This window comes from Gorilla gorilla, chromosome 2 (genome assembly GCF_029281585.2).
Source record: "Gorilla gorilla gorilla isolate KB3781 chromosome 2, NHGRI_mGorGor1-v2.1_pri, whole genome shotgun sequence".
NCBI lineage: Eukaryota > Metazoa > Chordata > Mammalia > Primates > Hominidae > Gorilla > Gorilla gorilla.
In genome coordinates, this window is record NC_086017.1 from 67,440,420 (window position 1) to 67,467,558 (window position 27,139).

The window sequence follows — 27,139 nt, forward strand, 5'->3', positions numbered from 1 at the left end:
TTACGTATTTTATCATTTTATTAGGAATAATTCCAAATGGGTTATGAAGAAAATGTATTCATCGAATTTGATGAGTTTTCCAAAAACTCTTAATGAAGATATGTCTGCCCAATAAACAAAACATCAGCAGAACTATCATATACTGAGCAAAAAATCAGGCTGATAACAAAAGCAACATGCAACATAAAAAAGACACAATATAAAGGAAGACAATCTGCTGAGTATTAAAAACCATCTAAATATCAATTCTTTGCAACCAGCACAGAACTAATTGGCTATCAAATCCAAACCCCACCAAGGTTAAGTTTGGCTGATGTAGGCCAGGAGTCAATGTAGGGGGAAAAATTTCCTCAGTGCAAGAGAGCTGAGTAGTGTTTTGGATCTTTCTCTGGCTGGTACAAGCACTATTAGAAAATCTTTTTGGCAAGGGAGAGAAATAAATACAAATGGAATGCTACATTTTTAAATTAGCAAACTGTCTTAGGAATGATAAAGGTATCAGTAAAGTAGCAAGGGGATAACTTTAAAACATTATTTGTCTGGGGCTCAAAAAACACTCAAAACAATTTATTTAAAGGTTTCACAAGAGCTATGTCCAGGCATTTACGCTTATGGGAAGTAAAATTAAAAGAGGATACTTTTTTCCCAAGGAGAATTTCTTTAAAACCAAGCACATTGCTAAATAGCAACATTATACTCGGTAAACAATAATTGGCAACAAAATAAGTTTAATATTCTGCCCAAACCAGTCCCAGATACTGTTTAATAACCAAGATACAAACTAATTTTGTTGTAACAAGCCTAGACCAATTTTATCAAACATGTCCTTGGTTAGATATCCAATTTCATTTAACGTTTTGAAAGCTCATTTGACAGCCAGTCAAGTCCTTCATACAGACCAGTTCCTTGTGTTGCACAAGTGGCTTGAACATACCACTGTAAAGAAAAGACAAGAAAATACTTGACTAACAAAGTTAATATATAACACCAGTGTTTAAACTTTCTTAATCAAACTTAAGAGTCTTTTCACACCTCTTGCATCTCACAAAACTCTCCCATATTTAAAGCTACTTCTGGCTGGGTGTGGTGGCTCACACCTATAAATCCCAGCACTTTGGGAGGTGGAGATGGGAGGATCACTTGAGCTTAGTAGTTCGAGACCAGCCTGGGTAACATGGTGAGACTTTGTCTCTACTTTTTTAGATTAAATTATTTTTTAAAATAAAGCCGCTTCTACCTATTCTGGAGGTTGCAGTGAGCCGAGACTGTGCCACTGCACTCCAGCCTGGGCGACAGAGTGAGACTCCGTCTCAATTAATCAAGCTACTTCTACCTATTCATTATATTTAGACAAGATTTTCCCCCCTCATTCAGCTTTCTTTTCAGTGCTGGTTTTTGGTTCCCTTTTAGTAAACTTTCTACCACTTAATCTGAAAAAAGAAATCATGGGGAAATTAGTAACTAATAAACTACCCATCTGGTTTTTATAACTCTCGTTTCCCATAAAACTAAACTCAAAGTAGAAGAGGCAAATTTTTGAAAGAGTAGGGTTTGTTAGGCCGGGCGTGGTGGCTCACGCCTGTAATCCCAGCACTTTGGGAGGCTGAGGCGGATGAATCATGAGGTCAGGAGATCGAGACCTTCCTGGCTAACGCAGTGAAACCCTGTCTCTACTAAAAATACAAAAAATTAGCCAGGTGTGGTGGTGGGCGCCTGTAGTCCCAGCTACTCAGGAGGCTGAGGCAGGAGAATGGCATGAACCCAGAAGGCAGAGCTTGCAGTGAGCCGAGATCGTGCCACAGCACTCCAGCCTGGGCGACAGAGCGAGACTCCATCTCAAAAAAAAAAAAAAAAAAAAGAAAGAGTAGGGTTTGTTGATATTTTAAGGGCAAGCTTTTCAGACAATTTCACTATCTTTAGTCTCATGCATTCCAAAAAGTTCTTGCTTTTAAATGGCAACGAATCTTATCTCTAATAACTGTGTGAAAGTATCAAAAAAAACCTAGAAAACAATTTACATTTAAGGCATAGTTTACTTTTATTAATTTTTTTGACCAGTTTAATGTTGCAAGGCCATTGCAGGTATACCATGTTGCCAATTATTTGAATACCAAATCTCAGTAACCTAGGTGGCTGGGGAAAGGCTCAAATTCATACCTTCACAGCATGGAAAACTTGTATCATTTACAGTTAGTGTTGCTTGCTTATTTATTGATTGATCGACTGATTGTTTTGAGGCAGAGTACTCACTCTGTTGCCCAGACTGGAGTGCAGTAGCATGATCTCGGCTCACTACAACCTCCGCCTCACAGGCTCAAGAGATTCTCGTGCCTTCAGCCTCCCAAGTAGCTGGGGTTACGCACATGCACCACCACACCCAGCTAATTTTTGTAATTTTAGTAGAGACAGAGTTTTACCATGTTGCCCAGGCTGGTCTCGAACTCTCTTAAGTGATCCGCCCACCTTCGCCTCCCAAAGTGCTGGGATTACAGGTGTGAGCCACCACACCCGGCCCAGTTTATGTTCTTCAAATCAGCCTGAGATATCTCAAACAGGCAATAGGTTGTTTTTTTTTTTTGTTTGTTTGTTTGTTTGTTTGTTTGTTTGAGACGGAGTCTCGCTCTGTCACCCAGGCTGGAGTGCAGTGGCGTGATCTCGGCTCACTGCAACCTCTGCCGCCTGGGTTCAAGTGATTCTCCTGCCTCAGCCTCCAGAGTAGCTGGGCTTGCAGATGCCTGCCACTGCGCCTAATTTTTTTGTAGTTTTTAGTAGAGATGGGGTTTCATCATCTTGGCCATGTTGGTCTTGAATTCCTGACCTCGTGATCCACCCGCCTCAGCCTCCTAAAGTGCTGGGATTACAGGCGTGAGCCACTGCACCCGGCCTGCAATAGGTTCTTTGTTGTTTGTTTCATTTTTTACCACAGCCACAGTATTTTCCTTATTTACAGGTTAATGCAAAACTACTGTAAAAAGCCTATGACACTAAGTTTCTGATAATTTATCTCCATCATTGAATCACTGATCAATGATAAGCAATTTTAGAGAAGTACAAATTTTTTTTTTTTTTTTTTTAAAGAAACAGTCTTGCTCTGTCACCCAGGCTGGGGTGCAATGGGCACAATCACAGCTCTCTGCAGCCTCCAACTTCTGGGTTCAAACAGTCCTCCCACCTCAGTCTCTCAAGTAGCTGGGACTAAAGGCACATGCCACCACACCCAGCTAATTTTTATTTTTGTAGAGATAGGGTTTCACTTTGTTGCCCGGGCTGGTTTGGAACTCCTGGCCTCAAGCAATCCTCCTGCCTTGGGTTCCCAAAGTGTTGGGATTACGGGTGTGAGCCGTGGTACCTAGTCTCCTCCATAAACTGTTATGTTAACAAGCAAACAAGGCTGGGCACCATGGCTGGAATCCCAGCGCTTTGGTAGGCTGAGATAGTGAGAGGATTGTTTGAGTCCAGGAGTTCAAGACCAGCCTAGCAACAAAGCGAGACCCCCATCTCCACTTTTTTTTTGAGCCGAGTTTCGCTCTTGTTGCCCAAGCTGGAGTGCAGTGGCGCGATCGCGACTCACCGCAACCTCCACCTCCTGGGTTCAAGTGATTCTCCTGCCTCAGCCTTCCTGAGTAGCTGGGATTACAGGCATGCGCAACCACACCTGGCTAATTTTGTATTTTTAGTAGAGACAGGGTTTCTCCCTGGTTGGTCAGGCTGGTCTCAAACTCCCGACCTCAGATGATCTGCTCACCTAGGCCTCCCAAAGTGTTGGGATTACAGGCATGAGCCACCGCACCCAGCCCCCCATCTCCACTTTTAAAACAAGCAAACAAACATTACTGGACCCTTAATAAGAAAGCCAGATTTCAAAATATTTGCTGTAGGGTTACTTAAAAGATACAAAATTAAAATTAAGACTATCAATAATCTTTCCATTCCTTCCACCTCTCCCTTCAAAAAAAAAAAAAAAAGAAAAAAGAAACTATCAATAATCTTTAGACCTATTCTACAGTAGTTTTCCGTATCTTTACAAAAATCAAATAAGGTATTTAAAGTTTATTACCATATTTTTAAATAAATGATGTGCTCATTATTTGTCCAAAGGAGATAATAAATGTTTAAACTGAATACTAGCTGACACAACTATCCTAGTAAGTCTTAATAGTCAAGAGGTTAATATCAACCTCCAAATACTTACTGTTCTGTTACGAAGAGACTGAAGCCCTAGTTTATCTGTCATTTCACTGATGGCCATAGCATTTGGCAAATCCTGTTTGTTTGCAAAAAGTAGCAGCACTGCATCTCTCAACTCATCTACCAGAAGCTGGAAATAAAAGGTAAGGCATTAACAACTACCAACCGGAATCCAATTTTTGAAAATGTCTTCCTATATATACTTTACTCAGCATTAAATACATTATTAAACATTAACCTAATTTCTCGACACAAAGTTCACTCTTACAACTGAAGTCTCATATCCTTCAGTTTTTAAATCCAGAGCAAACAATCATGCCTTCAAGTAAGACAGAACTGTTTTCCAAGTCAATCATCCGACACCCCATTAAAGCAAATCACTCATCATTCAGCCTTCATGATTACCCATTGTCAGGACTGATAAGGGCAAGAAATACATATGGGAATAAAATGTTTATGGCAGGTTCTTATGGTACTTAGTAGCAGAAGTACTTAGATATTAGATAGATGATGATTCTTTTCGGACTTCTATCCTTTCCAACAGTGGGACAATAACACAATTATCTGGGTGTTGGCAGTATCATGAAAAATACAAAAAAAAAGTACCAAGAACAGAAGTTGTACTGATGCATGATGCAATATAGATGAACCCTGAAAAATTATGCTAAGTGAAAAAATCAGTCATAAAAGAACACATTGTATGTTTTCATTTATGTGAATGTCCAGAATAGGTGACTGTATAAAGACAAATTAGTGGCTGTCAGAAGCTGGGAGTGTGGTGTAGGAGAGGAAGGAAATGGGAATGACTGCTAATGGTCCAAGATTTCTTTGAGAGTGATGAAAATTTTCTAGTATTAGATTGTGATGATGGTTGTACAACTATGTATGCTAAAAGCCCTTGATATGCACATTTAAAAAGGATGACATTTATAGTGTGTGAAGTATGTCTCAACTAAGCTATTTTTTTTTTTTTTTTGAAGAGGGAAAGCTGGTGACATTTGACTCAGGCAAAAATCCAACAATGACTTAGTTACACATATACTGGCACAATGGTTTTACAAACTGCCCTCTAAGGAGGAATGAACGAGAATTAAGATTTCATTTCAGTAAATATTTTATGGCTACAAGTTTAAAATCATGACAAGGATTCTCAGCAGTCTTCCTCCATTTAGTACATTTAACAACACGAACACATGAAAACATTAATCCAATCTATGGGAAGGCTGCAAAATGCCACTGTGAACCAAACATTTGTCTCTACTTTCAGAAGGAATTCCTTATCCTTAAATGGTTACTATTAAAAAACATTTCTGAAGTAATTATTGGCACAGCATAGAGAAAATGGAACCGATGACCTTGGGAACAAAACATCTGAACCAAGATTCCTAGGGTCAAAACTGCTACAGCACTATAGATTTGATATCTGTAAAGTAAGGGACTGAGCTAAATCAGATATCCTCAGCCAGAGACAGGCATCAAGATTACCCATGAAGCATTCTAAAAAAAAAAAAACAACACTGCTCTGCCTTCCTCCCAACTTACTGAAGTAGCTACTCTTCCATGTGTTTTTTAAAACGCTCTATAAGAGATTTTGAAGTACATTATAAAGAACCTGTGGATAATATAGTTTCTTAAGTTTATTTCTAGCCCCCCCAATCCATTTGTGTAATCTAATCATAGTCAAAATGTACTAAAACACCACCAGTTTAATCCAGAAAAGCACACCTTGAAAATGATGAATTTAAAGTATATTTCTTACCATTTTCTGCAGCTCATCTGCTACTTCCTGAATTCTTTCACGATCATTGCTATCTACCACAAAAATAAGACCCTGGGGAAAAATTGTTTCAGTAAATTTTAACAGTTAAACGACACTCTCTATATGAAACAGTGTAGGCAGCAAAATGGTACCAATGGTTAGACATTAGGAAGAAAATGTCTCTTTAAAAGTAAGAACTTAAGGCTGTAATGCTAAAAGCTGATTTGAGAACTATTTGTAAGTTTAATTTATTAGTGCTATTTCAAATCTAAAAAATTTTTATTCTTCACCAATTAACTACTTTTCTCAACTACCCTAAGAATAAATTGTATCTATTTTTCCCCTTCCCTCTGCACTCTCACATTTAAGTGCAGGTACCAAAATAGCCACAAAGTAGGAACAAAAAGAAAAATAACAAATCAAGGATCCTAAAGAATCGTGAATTTGGCCAGGCATGGTGGCTCATCCTGTAATCCCAGCACTCTGGGAGGCTGAGGCAAACGATCAGGCCTGAAATTGCTTGAACTCAAGAGTTTGAGACCTGCCTGGGCAACATGGCGAAAGGTCATCTCTACAAAAAAATACAAAAATTAGCCAGGTGTGGTGGTGCATGCCTTTAGTCCCAGCTACTTGGGAGACGAGGTGGGAGGAATCACAAGCCCGAGACGGAGGTTGCAGGGAGCTGAAATTGCGCCACTGCACTGCAGCCTGGGTGGCAGAGCGAGACCCTATCTCAAAAAACAAACAAAAAAACCCCATGAATTTACTAACTGAATTAGCTTACTGACTCAAAGGCATGTACAGAGTAATAAAAGGGGGGTGGGATAGCAGGAGTGTGTACACTACAGTTTTTATCTGCTTCATCATGGAAGGAAAAAATTAACTTGCTTCAGAATGCTGCCTGCCAACTCTAGATCAGGAAGACATCTTAAGAAAATGATAGCAAGAAAAATCCAAGACTGGGCGCAGTGGCTCACTCCTGTAATCCCAGCACTTTGGGAAGCCAAGGCAGGAGGATCACTGGAGCCCAGCAGTTTGAGACCAGCCAGGACAATATGTCAAAACCCTACCTCTTAAAAAAAAAAAGAAAGAAAAATTCAAGATTTACCTGATCGAGTAAGACATTCTTTAAAAAAAGGAAGGTAGTTATCAATTCTTAGAGATAAAAATATTAGCTTATTTTCTCAGACAGGGTCTCAACTCTGTTGCCTAGGAGCAGAGTGGCACAATCTTGGCTCACTGCAGCCTTGACCCCCTGGGCTCAAATGATCCTCCCGCCTCAGCCTCCCAAGTAGCTGGGACTACAGGTGCGTGCCACCACACCTAGCTAATTTTTCTATTTTTTGTAGAGATGGGGTTTCACCACGTTGCCCATGTGGTCTCGAACTCCTGGACTCAAGTGATCCACCCATCTTGGCCTCCCAAAGTGTTGGGATTACAGGCATGAGCCATGGCACCTGGCCCATTATTAGAATTCTATACTACAAAATAAATGGAAGGAATTAGGAAGCAATTAGTTGAACTGTTTTTCTAAGAACTTTCAAATGGGAAAGTATAGAATTTTCAGCTAGAAAAGGGGGGGCAAAAATAAAAATAATAAAAAAGAAAAAAAAGATAAACCTTGACTCCTAAAGTATCAATTTTGATCATGTCACTTATAACAGATTGTCTTGCACTACTGATTTATGTAAGTAACTAGGCTGGGTGAGGTGGCTTTCGCCTGTAACCCCAGCATTCTGGGAGGCCGAGGCAGGTGGATCACCTGAGATCAGGAGTTCGAGATCAGCCTGGTGAAACCCCATCTCTACTAAAAATACAAAAATTAGCTGGGCATGGTGGCACACCTGTAATCCCAGCTACTTGGCAGGCGGAGGCTGCAGTGAGCCGAGATGGCGCCATTGCACTCCAGCCTGGGTGACAAGAGCAAACTACATCTCAAAAAAAAAAAGGAACTAGATTACATCCACTAAGGGCAAAGGACTATACTACATCTTTTTTTTCGCCCAGGCTGGAGTGCAGTGGTGCCATCTCAGCTCACTGCAAACCCCTCCTCCCAGTTTCAAGTAATTCTCCTGCCTCAGCCTCCTGAGTAGCTGAGATTACAGGCGCCCACCATTACACCTGGCTAATTTTTGTATTTTTAGTAGAGACGAGATTTTACTATGTTGGCCAGGTTAGTCTTGAACTCCTGACCACAGGTGATCTGCCTGCTTTGGCCTCCCAAAGTGCTGGGATTACGGGTGTGAGCCACCACGCCCAGCCCCATCCTACATCATTTTCTGTTTACCTCTCAGGATTACCACAGTACTGGGCTCTCCAGGGGCATCTAACACTTATTTTACATCCATTAAATGACAATTTCCTTTGTTTTAGCAAATTATAAGTCCATTTCCTTTATCTCTGTTGGAAACCATAACTTAATTTTTTTATTTTATTTTACACTGCATTTACACCACCTGGAAAACCATCACTTTAAATATCCTATCCTTTGAGAAAACTTTTGGCTGGCATGGCACCTCTAATCCCACCACTTTGGGAGGCTGGGGTGGGAGGATCACATGAAGTCAGGAGTTCAAGATCACCCTGGGCAGAGTAAGACCCTGTCTCTACGAAAAAAATTAAAATTTTAGTAGGGCATGGTGGCACATGTCTATAGTCCTAGCTACTTAGGAAGCTGAGAAGGGAGGATCACACGAGCCCAGGAGGTTGACTGAAGCTGCAGTGAGCCATGATCGTGCCACTGCACTCTAGCCTGGGTAACAGAGTGAGACCCCATCTCAAAAACAAAAAATAATGTTTGATGCTTTGGGAGCCAATATAGTGTGGTGGGAAGACAGACTCAAATTCAAATCTTATACTACTTGTTATATATATTACCTAATCCTTGACTATGCCTCGTCTAAATAAAATAAAAATACTACTAACTTCATAAGCTTGTTAAAGATTAAATGCAATCACAGAGATATAAAAGATCTATCATTGTTCTTGGCTTATCATGGGCATTTATTTAGCAAATATGTCTCCTCCTTTCCATATTTCAAAAGCTACTCCTTTTTAGAACCAAACCTTCCATTTTTTTGTTTCTTCTTTTTTTCAAAAAAGAGGCAAGGTCTCCTTTTGTCTCCCAGGCTGGAGTACAGAGGCGCAACTGTAGCTCACCTCAGCCTCCAACTCCTGTGCTCAGGTGATCCTCCCACCTCAGCCTCTCAAGTAGCTGGGACTACAGGAGTATGCCACCATGCCCAGGTAATTTTTTTTTAATTTTTTTTTTGTAGAGACAGGGTTTCACTCTGTTGCCTGGACTGGTCTTGAACTGCTACTGGCCTCAAGTGATCCTCGTATCATGGCCTCCCAAAGTGTTGGTGTTTCAGGCATAAGCCATAGCACCCGGTCCTGAAACCTACCCGTTACAAGAGGTAATGCCCCTAAAAGGGACCTAATTTTATTTTGACTGCTAACTTCCCATTTTTATTCTTTTTTTTTTTTTTTTTTTTTTTAATGTAAAGACAGGGTCTCACTATGTTCCCCAGGCTGGCCTCAAACTCCTGAGCTCAAGCGATCCTCCCACCTCAGCCTCCCAAAGTGCTGAGAGTACAGGCATAAGCCACTGCACCCAGCCTTTGTTTTAAAATGCAAATAATGCTATCAGTCCCAAAGTAACATTATTGAGAAGGAGAATTATTTTAGGTATTAATCCCTAATTATTTTCTTCCTGGAACAGCCTAGAATCAAGAGTGAAGAAAAGCTAGGATTCTACAGATAAGCCCAGTGCTATGAAATTATTTGAAAAGCCAAATATTTACTTATTTACAATGGCAAATTAGTTGGAATTATAAGAGGAATTTACTACACACTGTGCCATGGCTTGTTAGTATAAGTTAGAAACATGGTTAAAGCTATAGTTTCTTTTAAATTTTATAGCTAGGAGAACTGATCAGTAATGCTGGGAATGCAAGCTAAGAGCTTAGCTTTGATTCTGTCAGGTAACACATAAAGCTTTCCCCAGCTAGCATGAACTCCCTAGGAAGCAGTACTTGGACTTTTAATTCTAAGATGGTCCAAAGAGGCCAGAATTGGGTCTAATTTCAAATTAAGAATGCAAAGTAAATTAAAAGCATTCTAAACAAATCTAGGGATAAACCCAGGGTTACCCTTGGTCAAGAATTATTAGGCTTAAGGATTAGCAAGGTTTTACTTCACATCTAACTCTTTCAAAATATATTGGCCAAGCGCAGTAGCTCATGCCTGTAATCCCAGCACTTTGGGAAGCCCAGGCAGGTGGATCACATGAGGTCAGGAGATCGAGACCAGCCTGGCCAACATGGTGAAACCCCGTCTCTACTAAAAATACAAAATTAGCCAGGTGTGGTGGCGCATGCCTGAAGTCCCAGCTACTTGGGAGGCTGAGGCAGGAGAATCGCTTGAACCCAGGAGGCAGAGGTTGCAGTGAGCCAAGATTGCACCATAGCCTGGGTGACAGGACGAGAACTCCATCTCAAAAAAAATAAACAAACTGTCTAGAGGGTAGAGCACATTAGAGATGAGTATGAAACAACACAGCACTGCTTATATCCTAGTAACTGAAGCTGCATAATACATACATGTGAGTTTATTATGCTATTCTATTTGTAGGTGTACAGATTGAGTTTCCTTAATCCAAAAATCCAAATCCAAAACTTCCTGAGCACCAACATAACAAAGGAAAAACTCCCTGGAGTATATCGGATTTTGGATTTCTGGATTTAGGATGCTCAACTGGGTACAATGCAAATATTCCAAAACCCCCAAAATTCTGAGATCAGAAACAGTGGTTTCTGGTCCCAAGAATTTCGGATAAGGAATGTTCACCTTGTATTTAACATTTTCCATAAGGAAGCTTTTTAAAGCATGTGCCTCTGTATCAAGTATCTTTTCTAGTCACAGCTATATTGATGACCATAAACATTCTACTTTTTTTTTTTTTTTTTTTTTTTGAGACAGAGTCTTGCTTTGTCACCCATGCTGGAGTGCAATGGTGCGATCTTGGCTCATCACAACCTCCACCTCCCGGGTTCAAGCGATTCTCCTGCCTCAGCCTCCTGAATAGCTGGGATTACAGGTGCACACCACCACGCCCAGCTAATTTTTGTATTTTTAGTAAAGACGGGGTTTCACTGTGTTGGTCAGGCTGGTCTTGAACTCCTGACCTCGTGATCAGCCCGCCTCAGCCTCCCAAAGTGCTGGGATCATAGGCATGAGCCACCGTGCCTGGCCTAAACATTCTCGTTTTTAAATAAAAAAGTAGTACCACTTATTTAATATGACATACTATGTAAACCTGGTTGTCCCAGCCACTCACCTAGGGTATTCACTGCCACCTGATGGCAATAAACCCCACTTGTATGCAATGTTTTAAGAGGCTGATAACAAGATGACATTGCAAGTCTTAAACATATAAAGTGGCAGTGATATCACATTTAAAAAAATTATTAACTTAAGTAATAAAAACTGACAAGAAATTCCTTGGGTGGTAGAAAACACAATCGAGGTGGGACCAGGTTAAACAAAGGTAGAGTGAGAACAAACTCTCCCATCTTGGATAAGTCATTCCAAGTTTCAGTTTCCTCATATGTAAGAGAGTTAGATAGAACAGTGGTTCTCGGCAGGGAGCAATTTTGCCCCCAGGGGATATTTTGCAGGTGTGGAGAGATTTTTGGCTGCTAGTTGAGGGCAGCTGCTATTGCCATCTAGTGGGTAGAGGACAAGGATGCCACTAAACAACCTACAATGCATAGAGAGCCCTCCCCATACCCAACAACAAAGAATAACCCAGCCCAAAATGTCAATAGTGCTGTGCTGTAAGATACCAGACCAGTAGTATCAGCACAACCCGAGAACTTGCTAGAAATACAGAATCTCAGGCCTTAGCTAGGACCTATGGACTCAATGTGTATTTTTAACAAATACCCAGGTGATTGATATGCATATTAAAGTTTAAGAAACACTACTGTACCTGGATTATATCCCCTGAGATTCTGATTCAAGTCGTCTAGGGGATGATCCAGGTCTTGGGATTTTCAAAGGTCCCTATGTGATTCTTACGTGCCACCCCCAAATTTGAGAACTCCTGTTCTACAGGATCACTAAAGTCTCTTCCATGCCAGTATTATATATACATACTATGTGGCAATATAAAAATATCTTACAAATCAATGCAGCGAACTGACTTTACTGTATTTAATAAAGTAAACAAGTAACTGGGCTAAACAAAGGACTATCAATTGTCTTACATTCATCAGAAACTACAATGACAGTTTATACAGACCTTACTTTCTAAACTAAGATGGAAAGCAAAGAACTATGGATAAGAGACCTAATTCATTCTTGTGAACTACACCAGCACCCACCCCATCTTCCAAACACTTACCGCAATTGCTTTACAACTCTTCCACCCTATATAAGTTAGCCTTCAAGGCCTAAGTGAGAGTCCACTGAAGAATGTGGAAGTGGTGATAAGACAAATGCCAACTCATAGTAAACACCAATATCCAAGTAAATACTAGATACTAATATAAACTTTAGAGCATGAAAACCCACAAAGAAAAGTTATAAAAACATACAGTATCCCTTACCTGGGTATTCTGGAAGTAATGCTTCCAGAGAGGCCTAATTCTATCTTGACCACCAACATCCCATACTGTGAAACAAATGTTCTTATATTCTACTGTTTCCACATTAAAACCTACAAAGAAAAACAAAAATGACCGCCGTGCAGCGTCATTAAGAAAATAAAACCTTTTATTGTGGAATTTTCTTAGAATAGTGTTCTAAAAGTACTTCTTTTTATTTTTAAAAAATATATTTAAACCTAAACATCAACAGAGACAAAGCCTCATTATGTTATGCAGGCTGGTCTTGAACTCCTGGGCTCAAGCAATCCATCCGCCTCGGCCTCCCAAAGTGCTGGGATTACAGGAATGAGCCACCGCACCCGGCCTGTTTTAAAAGTACTTCTAAGATAATCAACATGCTTAACAAAAAGACAATCTCAAAACTAGACTGTATATATTTCACTTTACAACATATGATATAAAGTCATCTGTAAATTTTCTTACCAATGGTAGGAATGGTGGTGACTATCTCCCCTAACTTCAGTTTATACAGAATGGTTGTCTTGCCAGCAGCATCCAATCCAACTAGAAGAAGACATTATAGATTTAAAATCCAGACCAAAAGCACACTCCAAGAAATAATTTTACAATAAATTTATAGTTCAAAAGTAGAAGTTGACTGTTCAAGACAACTTCTAAATGAGTTAGAAATGAAATGACCTTATTTCTGATTCCCAAAGGCAACACTTCCTACAGAAAGCCTTTCCATTCTGCTTTCTAGACCAAGACAGACAGCATGTACTAGTAAAAAGTAACAAGTATGTAGCTGACTTAGGCTCTAATCTCTAGCTTTGCGACAAACTAGTTGAGTGACTTTAGGACACTGAGACCAGAGAAATTAGCCATAAATAAAGGGACTGGATCAGATCATCTAAGATCTCTTCCAATTAAATTCTATGAACTACCAGCATTTTTTGGGGGGTGGAGGGGCGGGGGAGCGGGGGACGTACTCTCGCTCTGTTGTCCAGGCTGGAGTGAAGTGGCATGATCTCGGCTCACTGTAACCTCCACCTCCTGGGTTCGAGCAATTCTCCTGCCTCAGCCTCCCGAGTAGCTGGGACTACAGGCGCCCACCACCACGCCCGGCTAATTTTTGTATTTTTAGTAGAGACGGGGTTTCACCATGTTGGCCAGGCTGGTCTCAAACTCCTGGCCTCAAGTGATCTGCCAGCCTGGGCCTGCCAATGTGCTGGGATTACAAGCGTGAGCCACCGTGCCCAGCCGTACTACCATTTTTAAAAACACAAATTAAAAGTTGATTCAGACAACATGTAAGTGAATAAAGAATTCTTAAGATTTGTAAAAATATTTTCTCTTATTTACAGAGTAAAATTTGGGTAACAGATTTTGATGCAAAGGGGTAAAAAATACACTGGTATAAGTATGTCCTAGTGGTATAACTATGTTCTAATGAACTTAATGTAACTATGTCCTAGTGACCTTATAATGATGATAAAGGAAGATGAAGCCAATTTTACCCCTGCTTAAATCTATTTCAACATTAAATGTGCCAAAATGAAAACCAAAGTCTGATTAACCTGTTATAAAAATGGCCCTATCACATTACCTAATGTAAACGACGAGTTAATGGGTGCAGCACACCAACATGGCACATGTATACATATGTAACAAACCTGCACATTGTGCACATGTACCCTAGAACTTAAAGTATAATAATAAAAGACCCTATCACATTCATCTACAATATAATATCTAAATTTTTTTTTTTTTTTTTTTTTTTTGAGACAGAGTATCACTCTGTCACCCAGGCTGAAGTGCAATGGTGCGATATCAGCTCACTGCAACCTCCATCTCCCAGGTTCAAGCGATTCTCCTACCTCAGCTTCGGGAGTAACTGGGATTACAGGTGCGTGCCACCACACCCCAGCTAATTTGTATTTTTAGTAGAGACGGGGTTTCACCATGTTGGCCAGGCTGGTCTTGAACTCCTGACCTCGGGTGAGCTGCCCGCCTCAGCCTCTCAAAGTGCTGTGATTACAGATGTGAACCACTGTGTCTGGCCTAAATTCTTAAAATGATTCAGTTGAGGCAGAAGTACAAGTAGGGAGGAATGTGTTTGCTTGTGAAAAAAAATCCACACTAGAACAAGAGGCTATACCTCCTTTTAGGGTGACAGTGAAGAACAAATTAAATGCTTGTAAGTATGAATCTCTCAAAACCTGAATATTCTGCAGTGTTTGCTAAAGCCCTCATAAATGAAAGATCAACATCTAATAACCTCATTGAATCTATCACTGTTCTTAGGATATCATATCTGGCCGCCTGGGTTTATCTTATCACAGATTTTTGTATCGATTCAATCAAGTATTGATTTAAACAAGGACACTTTCTTAATATTTAAATCAAAGCATGACTTAGCACATAAAAGGAATGCTAGTAAGTTAAAAAAGAGCTGAAATTATCTCACTTATCTAATTTACATTCCTATGCAAGTAAGTCTATCTTTTATCAGTCCAAAACAGAAGTGAAGGCTACAGGTAATTCTGATTCCTTCTACCGTCTTAACAACCCTTTCTACTCTGTACCCTACTAAGAATAACTTTAAGTTCTTTTTGGAGACTCAAGCCTTTTATTCCTTTGTCCTGTAAAACCCTGTTCCCCACTTCGTACTCGGATACAGGTTTATTCCTTCCCAAATACTAGTCAGTGTGATCAGCCCACATCAAGCCCTCATTAATGAGCATAATAATAAAAACCAACTGTTATACAAGTGTTTTATTTTTTGAGCATGGAACATTATCAAAAAAATCAGAAAACATAATTCTAAAAAATACATAAAAAGGAGCTACATTAAAGTTTGGCATCTTTAGTAACAAGATATAAAACAAAGGGGGGTGGCAAAAAACAACTGGATCTTTAAATGGTTCAACAAAGCTGTCTCTTGAAAGCATCAGATTTTTAAGTTAACCAAAATTAACCTTTAAGTTCAAATATGATTAAGCCAAGTCAGAATTGAAACTGAGACGCTGATTAAAAAACACACACACACACACGCACACACAAAACTATGGTACCTGCCAGTTATCACCGGAGGTCCAACTGGACCTCAGATTGTCATTTAAAAACAAGGTAAGGCCTCGCGCTGTGGCTCATGCCTGTAATCACAGTACTTTGGGAGGCTGAGGTGGGCGAATCACCTGAGGGCCAGGAGTTTGAGACCAGCCTGGCCAACATGGTAAAATCCCATCTCTACTAAAAATACAAAAACTAGCTGGATGTGGTGGCATATGCCTATAATCCCAGCTACTCGGGAGGCTGAGGCAGGAGAATCGCTTGAACCCAGGAGGCGGATGTTGCAGTGAGCCGAGATCGTGCCATTGCACTACAGCCTGGACAACAAGAGCGGAACTCAGTCTCAAAAAAAAAAAGTAAATCCAAAAATACTGACAAAGAAAAGAATGGAAGAAATCCAAGACAAATCATGACTATATCATTTTAAATTATACAAAAGCATATAGGTAATCCAAGTTTTCTTTTAATAGGTTTTATATGTGCTTATATGAATATTGTATGAATAATTAGTTTCCTTGCTCCTCTACTGATAGGAATTTTTTTTACCCAAAAAACATTTATTACTTTTATGAAAAGAGGAAAAAAAAATTGTCCAAGTAGATTTTTTTTTATTAAAGTGTTGGGCTGTTTACATTTCCTGATGTATCTTTTTGAAGACGACTGCTTGAGGGCTTTAAATATATAATATTTTACATACTCATTTTACTTTTTTAAAAAGGGAAGTGTTTACAAAATCATGCAACCATTTCTAGGTCACCCCAGAATTCAAGGGGAAAAATAATGCACCCATAATGACTTTTAAGTATCCACAAATTATTTTCTAAATATAAATTACAAGACAACAGTTTAATGGCTCACAGCAACACAGAATATCTTATGCAGTTGTATCAAAAATAACAATGCTGTATAAATGCAAATTAAGTTTTTAAAAAAGGTATTTATAAGCTTTAATGCATGAATTAAACATATACAGTCATCACTTAAAACTTATAGTTCTTTACTCAAAAACATTGGTCCAACAATTTTGAGACAATTCAGTCATTTCTTATGTATTCCCTTAATGTTGCAATATTTGGCAATGAAATTTCTCCACAAAATGAAAACTATTACCAATTTTCAACTAGCCGAGATAAGACTAATCTGTATAGCCCAGCAATGGTCTCCCTCCCCTCCGTGTCCAGAAACAAGCAACTGTATTTAAAGATGTACTGGAATACTTGTTCTCCTTAACTAGACCTGCACTTTGACCAAAGTGTTACTATAGCAGGAAAACTACCTCAGAAATCTTTGCTGGCCAGGCAGTCACTCACACCTGTAATCCTAGCACTTTGGGAGGCTGAGGCGGGCGGATCGCTTGAGCCCAGGAGTTTGAAACCAGCCTGGTCAACATAGCGAGATCCATCTTTAAAGAAGAAAAAGTAAATTAGCTGGGAAGCTGTGCATGGTGGCTCACACCTGTAATCCCAGCATGTTGGGAGGCTGAGGCAGGTGGATGACCTGAGCTCAGGAGTTTGTGACCAGCCTGGACAACATGGCAAAACCCTGTCACTACAAAAAATACAAAAATTAGCCAGGTGTGAGTGGGGCACAGTGGCTCACACCTGTAATCCCAGCACTTTGGGAAGCCAAGGCGGGTGGATCACCTGAAGTCAGGAGTTAGAGACCAGCCTGACCAACATGGAGAAAGCCCGTCTCTACTAAAAATACAAAATTTGCTGGGTGTAGTGGCACATGCCTGTAATCCCAGCTACTCGGGAGGCTGAGGCAGGAGAATTGCCTGAACCTGAGAGGCGGAGGTCGCAGTGAGCCGAGATCGCGCCATTACACTCCAACCTGGGCAACAGGAGCAAAACTCCGTCTCAAAAAAAAAAAAAAATTAGCCGGGTGTGATGGCACATGCCTGTAGTCCCAGCTACTGGGGGAGGCTGAGATGGGAGGATCACTTGACTCCAGGAGGTCAAGGCTGCAGTGAGCTGTGATCGCACCACTGTGCTTCAGCCTGGGCAACAGAATTGAGACCCTGTCTCAAAACGAACAAAAATTAGGCAGGGTGGTGCGCATCTATATTCCCAGCTATGTGGGAGGCTGAGGCAGGAGGATCCCTTGAGCCCAGGGGATCAAGGCTGCAGCGAGCCATGATCACACCACTGCAATTCAGCGTGAGCAACAGAGCAAGATCCTGTCTCAAACAAACAAGGCCGGGCCTCGTGGCTCACGCCTGTAATCCCAGCACTTTGGGAGGCTGAAGTGGGCAGATCACGAGGTCAGCAGTTTGCGACCAGCCTGGCCAACGTGGTGAAACCCAGTCTCTACTAAAAATACAAAAATTAGCTAGGTGTGGTGGCTGGCGCCTGTAAACCCAGCTACTTGGGAGGCTGAGGCAGGAGAATCGCTTGAACCCGGGAGGTGGAGGTTACAGTGAGCCCATACCGCGCCACGGCACTCCAGCCTGGGCAACAGAGCGAGACTCCGTCTCAAAAAAACAAACAAAAAACCCAAAAAAACAAACCTTTGCCCATAATTATGGCAGCAAGAAATACTTACATTTTAAATTTAAAAAGTTAGATCCAGCCGGGCACGGTGGCTTACGCCTGAAATCCCAGCACTTTAGGAGGCCGAGGAGGGTGGATCACGAGGCCAGGAGTTTGAAACCAGCCTGGCCAACATGGTGAAACCCCATCTCTACTAAAAATACAAAAATTAGCCAGGCATGGTGGCGGGCGCCTGTAATCCCAGCTACTCGGGAGGCTGAGGCAGGAGAATCGCTTGAACCCGGGAGGCGGAGCCTGCAGTGAGTCGAGATCATGCCACTGCACTCCAGCCTGGGCAACAGACCAAGACTCTGTCTCAAAAAATAAATAAATAAAACAAAAAACAAAAAAAGAACATCTATAAAAAACCTACAGCTAGTATCATAATTAGTGATGAAAAATTGAGGCCGGGTGCGGTGGCTCACGCCTGTAATCCCAGCACTTTGGGAGGCTGAGGTGGATGGATCATGAGGTCAGGAGTTTGAGACCAGCCTGGCCAAGATGGTGAAACCCCGTCTCTACTAAAAAATACAAAAATTAGCCGGGCGCAATGGCGGGTGCCTGTAATCCCAGCTACTTGGGAGGCTGAGGCAGGAGAATCGCTTGAACCCGGGAGGCGGAGTCTGTAGTGAGCCGAGATTGCGCCACTGCACTCTAGCCTAGGCAACAAAGCAAGACTCCGTCTCAAAAAAAAAAAGTTAGATCCAATGATCTCAACTTTGAGGGAGAAAAAAATATTGCAGAAAGGAGTAAGACTGGAAAGACAAAAGAGTATTTTCAGATGGATAAAAAGATTTTTCATGTTTTCCTTTATCTTTCAAATTATCTACAAGTTTGAAATATACCTTCATAATTATAAGTGTGTGTGTGTACATATATATACATTTTTTTTTTTTGAGACAGGGTCTCCATCTGTCACCCAGCCTGGAGTGCAGTGGTGCAAACATGGCTCACTGTAGCCTCAAACTCCTGGGCTCCAGCAATCCTCCCACCTCAGCCTCCCCAGTAGCTGGGTCTACAGGGGCACGCCACCATGCCCAGCTAATTTTTAAAATTTTTTTGTAGAGATGAGGTCTTGCCATGGTGCCCAGGCTGCATAATAGTTTAAAATAATAATTTAAAATTGAATATTTACTGCATTCTAAGCATAGTAGGTGATTCTATACATTTTTGGACTTTAATTCTCACAATAACCTTTCACTTTTCAGATGAGACATTTAATGTCCAGAAATGTCCCCCACAGTCACAGAAACAGAAGAAAAGATATTTAAAAACCTAAGTCTTGCAGAAAAATTAGAACCCTCATATATTGCTAGTGGGGATGTAAACGAGGATGTAAAATGGAAATGTCTGTCAGGTCCTCAAAATGTTCAAGACGGTTACCATGACACAATTCCGCTCCTAAGTATTTATCAGAGAATTTAAAACACATGCCCACACTAAAACTTGTTCATGAATGTTGAAGAGCTAGAAAGTGGAAACAACCTAATTTTTATCATCTGATGAATGGATAAATAAAATGTGGTTTATCCATACAATGTAATTACTATTTGGCCATCAAAAGAAATGAGGTGCTTATGTGAATTTAATGAAAAGGAAAAAAAAAGAAAAGAATGAAGTACTAATATACGCTATAATATGAATGAACTTTTTTCTTCTCTTTTCTTTTTTTTTTTTTTTTTTGAGACAGAGTCTCACTCTGTCACCTAGGCTGGAGTGCAATGGCACGATCTCAGCTCACTGCAACCTCCACCTCCCGGGTTCAAGGGATTCTCGTGCCTCGGCCTCCTGAGTTGCTGGGACTACAGGTATCTGCCACCACACCCGGCTAATTTTTGTATTTTGAGTATAGATGGGGTTTCACTATGTTGTCCAGGCTGGTCTCGAACTCCTGACCTCGTGATCTGCCCGCCTCAGCCTCCCAAAGTGCTGGGATTACAGGCGTGAGCCACCGCGCCCGGCCATTATGAATGAACTTTGACAACATCATGCCAAGTGAAAAAAGCCAGACAAAGAGGCCATAAATCCTGATTCCATTAAATGAAGTGTCCGGAATATATTAACCCATAGAAACAGAAAACAGATTACGGGCTGGGAAGAAAGGGGAATGGGAATTATTACTAATGGGTATCAGGTTTCTTTGAGGGATGATGAAAAATTCTGGAATTAGACAATGGTGATGGTTACACAACTTTGAATATATATACTGAAACCCACGGAACTGTACACTTTAACAGGGTAAATTTTATGGTCTATGTATTATATCTTGATTTTTTTTATTAAAAAATTTTCTAAAAAGCCAAAACCAAAAAACCTAGTTCTGATGCCAGAGACCTCAAATACTATTTACATACTGCCATCCTGCCTTTAGGTTTTTCTGGTGGACATACTGTATCTTAATATTTTGGCCGGGCACGGTGACTCATGCCTGTAATCGCAGCACTTTGGGAGAATGAGGCAGGTGGATCACCTGAGGTCAGGAGTTTGAGACCAGCTTGACCAATATGGTGAAACCCTCTCTACTAAAAATATGAAAATTAGCCAGGCATGGTGGGAGGGGGCCTGTAATCCCAGCTACTGGAGAGACTGAGGCAGAAGGATTGCTTGAACCCAGAAGGCGGAGGTTGCAGTGACCCAAGATTGCACCACTGTACTCGAGCCTGGGTGACAGAGTGAGACTCCATCTCAAATATATTTTATCAAATTCATCAGATGCTTGACCAACCAAACTGAAACTCAGGCCACCAGGTATACGGGAAAATGTGAACTTAGGTTCTGCTTCTACACACGGATGAGAAACATCTACATTTTTATCAGTTAATTAGCAGGAAATTATCAAAGTTTCTGACAGCCTATTGCACTACTATAATAATGCAAAAGGGTGCATCTAAGGATGGCTGTACCTATCAGCCAGTGGCATGAAACAGGATTTTTGCCTTTTCTGTTTCCTATATTCACATAATCAGAAGAGCCTGTTTTTTTAAAGGCTGGCAGTTATATGTTCAACCAATAACCTGAGAAAATGCTTGTAATAAGCTAAATCAAAAAGAGAGGACACAAAACTAAACATCACAACTACAATTTTAGAGGAACAAAAACTTCCTCTTAAAAGGCTGAGCATGTACCAGGTGTGGTGGCTTACACCTGTCATCCCAGCACTTTGAGAGGTCGAGGCAGGAGGACCTCTTGAGCCCAGGAGTTTGAGATCAGCTGGGCAACACAGCAAGACCCCCATTCTCTACAAAATAATTTAAAAATTAGCCGGGCATAGTGGCGCCTGTAGTCCTAGCTACTCCAGAGCCTAAGGCAGGAGGGATTGCTTGAATCCAGGAGTTCAAGGCTACAGTGAACTATGATCATGCCACCTGTATGTGCCCCAGAGTATGGGTGACAGAGCAAAACCCTGTCTCAAAAAATAAAAATAAAAATAAGGCTGAGAGTAAATATGACAGAATAGTGGAATTACAGATAGGTAATTATCACTTTATTCTTTTACCTGTTTTCTAAATGTTAACAGAAGAAACATATACTACTTTTAGAATCAAGAGGAAAAACATAAAAAAATTACATAAATAGATGGATTTAGAAAATATGCTAAGAAACAAATATAAAACACCACTCTTTAGCTTGGTAATATTTTTTAAAGTGACAAATATAGGATCCTTTCTCCTGAACATCTCTAGACCCCCAAAACCACAGTCACATTCAAGACAATACAGAACTACACTGGGATACTACACTACAGTGATATCAGCAAACTTTTTAAAAGTAACACTTTTTCAGCTTTTCAACAGGCAAGAACTGGAAAGTTCAAAGTAAAGAGATCAGAATTAGTAATTCCTCTGCAGAACACCTTAGTATTTTTGGATATATACATAATTTAAGGATTCACTTAACAACGTTACATCTTATCATGGATCAAGATACAGAAACCAGACTTAAAATAGGACAATGCAGCCAGGCTCGGTGGCTCGCCCTGTAACCCTAGCACTTTTCGAGGCTGAGGTGGGGGGGATCGCTTCAGCCCAAGAACAGGCAAGATAGTGAGACCTTCTTGCTACAAAAAATGTCAAAAATTAGCCACGCAGGTCTAATGGCATGTCCTTGTTGTCTCAGCTACTCAAAAGGAAAAAAAACATAATTATTTAAAAAATATATACAAAATACAGAAGCTGGCTGGGTGTGATGGCTCATGCTTGTAATCCTAGCACTTTGGGAGGCCAAGGCAGGTGGATCACCTGAGGTCAGGAGTTCGAGACTAGCCTGGCCAACATGGTGAAACCCCGTCTCTACTAAAAATACAAACATTAGCTGGGCTTGGTGGTGGGCGCTTGTAATCCCAGCTACTTAGGAGGCAGAGGTTGCAGTGAGCCTAGATCATGCCATTGCACTCTAGCCTGGTTGACAAGAGTGAAACTGCATCTCAAAAAAAATAAACAAAATAAAATACAGAAGCTATTGCTTTATTTTTATTTTTTTCAAATAGATATGGGGTCTTGCTATGTTGACCAGGCTGGCCTCAATGTGATCCTCCCAACCTGGCCTCCCAAAGTGCTGGGATAATAGGCGTGAGCCACCACACCTGGCCAGAAGCTATTGCTTCCTAACTCGAGCAGTATGGGCAATATCATCACTTGCATAACTTCCCCTTATAACTAGTACATAATTTCTGTCAATCAATAGTTCAGATGATGTTAAATTTGATACACTGTGTTGGTTTTTTAATTACAGTTAACTACAAGCTAACTTCCAATATCTTTTAAAGTTACTTGAACTTTTGAAGAACAGCAGGTGTACGAATTAAATTTAAAACTTCTCCATAGTAGTTTGGCAAACCTGACACATCAGCTAACTGCTATCTCCTTTATACTTTAAAATGGTAAAGTCTGAATAAAACACTGACTCAGGAGGGCATGAATCTTATCTAAGCTTTATAAAGAAAAACGAAGCACACTAATGTAAAACATTAATAATTCCAACAGTTGAATGGGGCAGACACTTTAAAAGTGATCTATTATTTTTGCTGTCAGTCACTCATAAAGCCAGACAGAAAAATGTAAGAATTATCAAACTTCCAAACCACCTTTTTCCCTGTTCATGCACATATCTCCCTCGTACGTTGATACTTCCTTTGATGAGTTACCATAAATGTCGATCTTGTGACTGAAGTGTTTTTTAGTCAAGGAAAACTGATTATCCCAAAATTAAAGTGCAAAACGATAGCATGCCTGAGTAATAAAACATTCAAAACAAGTAACTCCTAAATCCTCCGCACAAATGCAGAAACTTAAATATTTTTTCTCTCCCATTTTCTTCGAATCATTTTTTGGGGTGGAGGGAAATGCCTCCCCATATAGTAAATATATGAAAATGCTGGTAGCATACTTCTATCTTCCTTGCCCCTCTGATACTTTCATCAATCACAAAAGACTAAGGAATTGAAAAATAGCAATTCATTTACAATAAATCTTAAGTAAAAAGACCAATATACTATGTGTTCTGGAACATAACCATATATTGTTAAATCTCTTTAAGGAACAGACTGGAAATTCATTTATCACAGTCCGAAGTCCTCCCATTAACTTCCGATCCTTTTTCAGACTGCCAACTTTCAGCCACTGAAAACTTAAATATGCTTGCCCTCCTAAAATAATTCTGTCCTCTTGACAAAGGAAATCTAAGAAACTTTGAAAGAAAAAACACTTTATGAATGAATCATAAACAATTGATTCACAAAGTGTAAGTACGCTAAGAGGAAAATAAACATGAGCCAATGTATATACTGTTACTCTTTATATACCTTGAAATATTACAGAAGCTTGTGTCTGCAAGTTTTGATGGTAGTACAGCTCTAAAATAAAACCTCCGGCCGGGCGCGGTGGCTCACGCCTGTAATCCCAGCACTTTGGGAGGCCTGGGTTGGTGGATCACCTGAGGTCACGAGTTCGAGACCAGACTGGCCAACGTGGTGAAACCCCCGTCTCTACTAATAATACAAAAAATTAGCCAGGCGTGGTGTTGCATGCCTGTAATCCCAGCTACTCGGGAGGCTGAGGCAGGAGAATCTCTTGAACCCGGGAGATGGAGGTTGCAGTGAGCCGAGATTGCGCCACTGCACTCCAGCCTGGGTGACAAGAGCAAAACTCCGTCTCCAAAAAAAAAAAAAGGAAGAGAAAAATAAAACCTCCTCCGGTAGAAAACAAGCTAATGAACCAACAAGTTTCAACGTTCAAAGTTAGAGGGACTTCTTTCAGCGTTATTCTAGTCCATGGAGCTCAGCTGTGATGTAGACTGCTTACAGTAACCGGGAGCGGTTGCTTACTTCAGCCAACTGACAGCCCTTCTCCCTCAGCTGAGCAAAAACACGCCCCCTAAAAAGTAGTTTTTAAAAAGCCAATTTTCTAAAAAGAAATTTTTAAAAAACTGTAGTTACTATTTAACAAGACTACCATAAAATTCAGCGTCATGATGTTCAGTTCAGTTACTTGAAAATTTATCAGGTATTTTTTAAAAATTCGTTTCTAAAATTTTTTTGCATTAGACCTTAGACCGCCTAAAAATAAGCTTGAAAACCTAGAATAAACCAAACACATTTAAAGTTTTTGAAAATAGTCAAAGAAATAGAAGATAAGCTCAGTTTTCGGAGAATGAGATTAACAAGGAGCGAAAAACTTGAAACGGAATCCAGCGCAAGGCCAAGTTTAGCAAAGTGAGCGCTGAAGGACTCCAGACTCTTCGGAAACCTTGGGTGCTCCCTGGCCACCGCAACTTCCTGCCCCGGGCGGCTCCAGGCTCCGTGTGGCCGCTGGCTTACATACCAATGGAGTGTGCAGGGACTGTACACGAAACGCAGAGGGGGAGGGAAAAGGCTGGAGTTGCTCTGCCTCCCTCCTGACCGCTGTCCACACCCGGGCAAGAAGGTATGCAGATCGCACCCCCAGAAAGGGCCTCGCCAAGTGTTTGCTTCCCAGAGTTGGCTTTCCCCACATCTCTGCCCAATGTTGTCCAGCTTTCAATAAGATCAAGGAGAAAAAGCCGAGTCCAGAAAGAAATCTTGCCCGAAGCCCTGTCCCTGTCTCGTCTGGCGACATATCGGGGGCGTGGGGGATCGCTCACCCTCCGCTCCATTGTTCCCCCTTAAGAATTCCTCCCGACCCCCGACCCGGCGCCCCTCCCCCACCACAGCGGGCGGAGGAAAAAACAGGCCCAGAGGCCACCCCAATTGTGGAGACCCTGCCTTTCCCAGGTCCCGCCTGACTCGCAGCCCCTCACTCACCCATCAAAATGCGCATCTGCTTCTTGCCAAATAGTCGGGAGAAGAGGGAGGAGATAGTGAGGCCCATGTCGGTAGTGGCACTTGTGATGGGCAGAAGCAGAAGGGGTTTGGGGCGACCCCGTGCTTTCTCCTTTCAAGCTCCCAGGCAAACTAAACGAGAGGGAAGAGAAAGAGCGGAGGAAGAAAGAGGGAGGCAGAAACGTCTCGGTGGCCCCTGTGCCGATGAAGATCCGGCACAGGAATAAGCCGGTAGAGGACCTGCTAGGCGACTGGCGCGGCAGCTCCGGCTCTAGCCTTTAGGCTCTGGCTGTGCCACGTCACGCGGCGGCCGCGGCGACTCCAGCAGCGGCCCGGCCCCTCCAACGCGGACAGAATCGCGTCACCGCCGCCCCATCCCCCTGCGCTTCCGGTGCGCCCGAGCCACTGCGCTTGCGCATGCAGGGGATTGGCCAGTTTCGCTGACGTGCATCTCTCGACGACGCCACCGCCCGGACGTGGCCCCAGGAGCCGGGAGAGGCCGGCTGAGGCACATGCGTACTGGGAGACGGACAAAGTCCCACAATACCTCGCTTCGTCACTGCCAAATCAGACTCAGGGTGAGACGCTTCCGCCCGGATGAAGGCATTGTCGGGGTGATAGTCCTTGCTTCCGGAAAGGCGAGCTGAGCATTATGGGTTAGGTGAGGAACCTCGCCCTCTTCTATTACGGTACGCGCGATGGGTATTCCCTGATGCCATGAACTTACACGTTTCACACACGGGACCAGACGCTTGCTTTAGTTAACGCATGAAGACCGGTCCGGCCTTTTGCGGAGAAAAGTGGTTAAAAGCTGACTTGTGGGCCGAGAAACTGTGGCACCCTAATGAGCTAGGGCTAGACGCTTTGACCACCACGCCAAGTGATTCTGAAGATCTCTAATTCTGTCAAGGCGAGAGCGCTCCAACACGTGTTCATCGGCTGTTGCTTTTTAAAGAGAAGGCAACGAGGAAGTCTTGCTTTTCTTGTACTTTTTTTCCTAGAAGCAGCATGAAAGATTTACTCCTTATGTTGAGGAAGCGGAAAGCCTCTTCACTTTAAAAGTGTTTATGATCAGGCCTGGCGCGGTGGCTCACCGCGCCTGGCCTGCTACACCTTTTAAAATTCACAACAATGATAAATGTGTTAGACTCATTGCCAGGATAAAGATTTAATCTATTTTTCTAGTAGTGCCGTCCTATGTGGTTCTGTAGTTGCTTATTCCAACTGGTATATTTCCATAGGATGGGGTTGAATAAGAAAAACTTGCAAACTTTCAGAAACAGTAAGTTATTTTTATATTTTTGAAGGCTTGCTGAGTAACGCTTCTCTTGGTAGCACTACCTTATCTACCCTTCAGAGACTGTTATTTCTTAGGAGTGGCCCTGGGCAATTAAAAGCAAAAACTTCTGGCCGGGCATAGTGGCTCATGCCTGTAATCCCAGCACTTTGGGAGGCCGAGTCGGGCAGATTACGAGGTCAGGAGATCGAGACCATCCTGGCTAACACGGTGAAACCCAGTCTCTACTAAAAATAGAATAAATTAACCGGGCGTGGTGGCGGGTGCCTATACTCCCAGCTACTCCGGAGGCTGAGGCAGAAGAATGGCGTGAACCCGGGAGGCGGAGGTTGCAGTCAGCGGAGATCGCGCCACTGCACTCCAGCCTGGGCGACAGAGCGAGACTCT

The 27,139-nt window shown here is 41.7% G+C and overlaps 1 protein-coding gene across 1 annotated transcript; it reads right to left on the reverse strand.

Moving 5' to 3' along the window:
- On the reverse strand, positions 1–27,139 carry ARF4 (ARF GTPase 4). The gene is made up of 6 exons (XM_019023705.4): positions 25,438–27,139; positions 13,042–13,122; positions 12,559–12,668; positions 5,948–6,019; positions 4,193–4,318; positions 1–936 (listed from the first exon to the last, which is right to left on the reverse strand). The coding sequence occupies exons 1-6, from the start codon at positions 25,502–25,504 to the stop codon at positions 850–852; spliced, it is 543 nt and encodes a 180-aa protein (XP_018879250.3). The 5' UTR covers positions 25,505–27,139; the 3' UTR covers positions 1–849.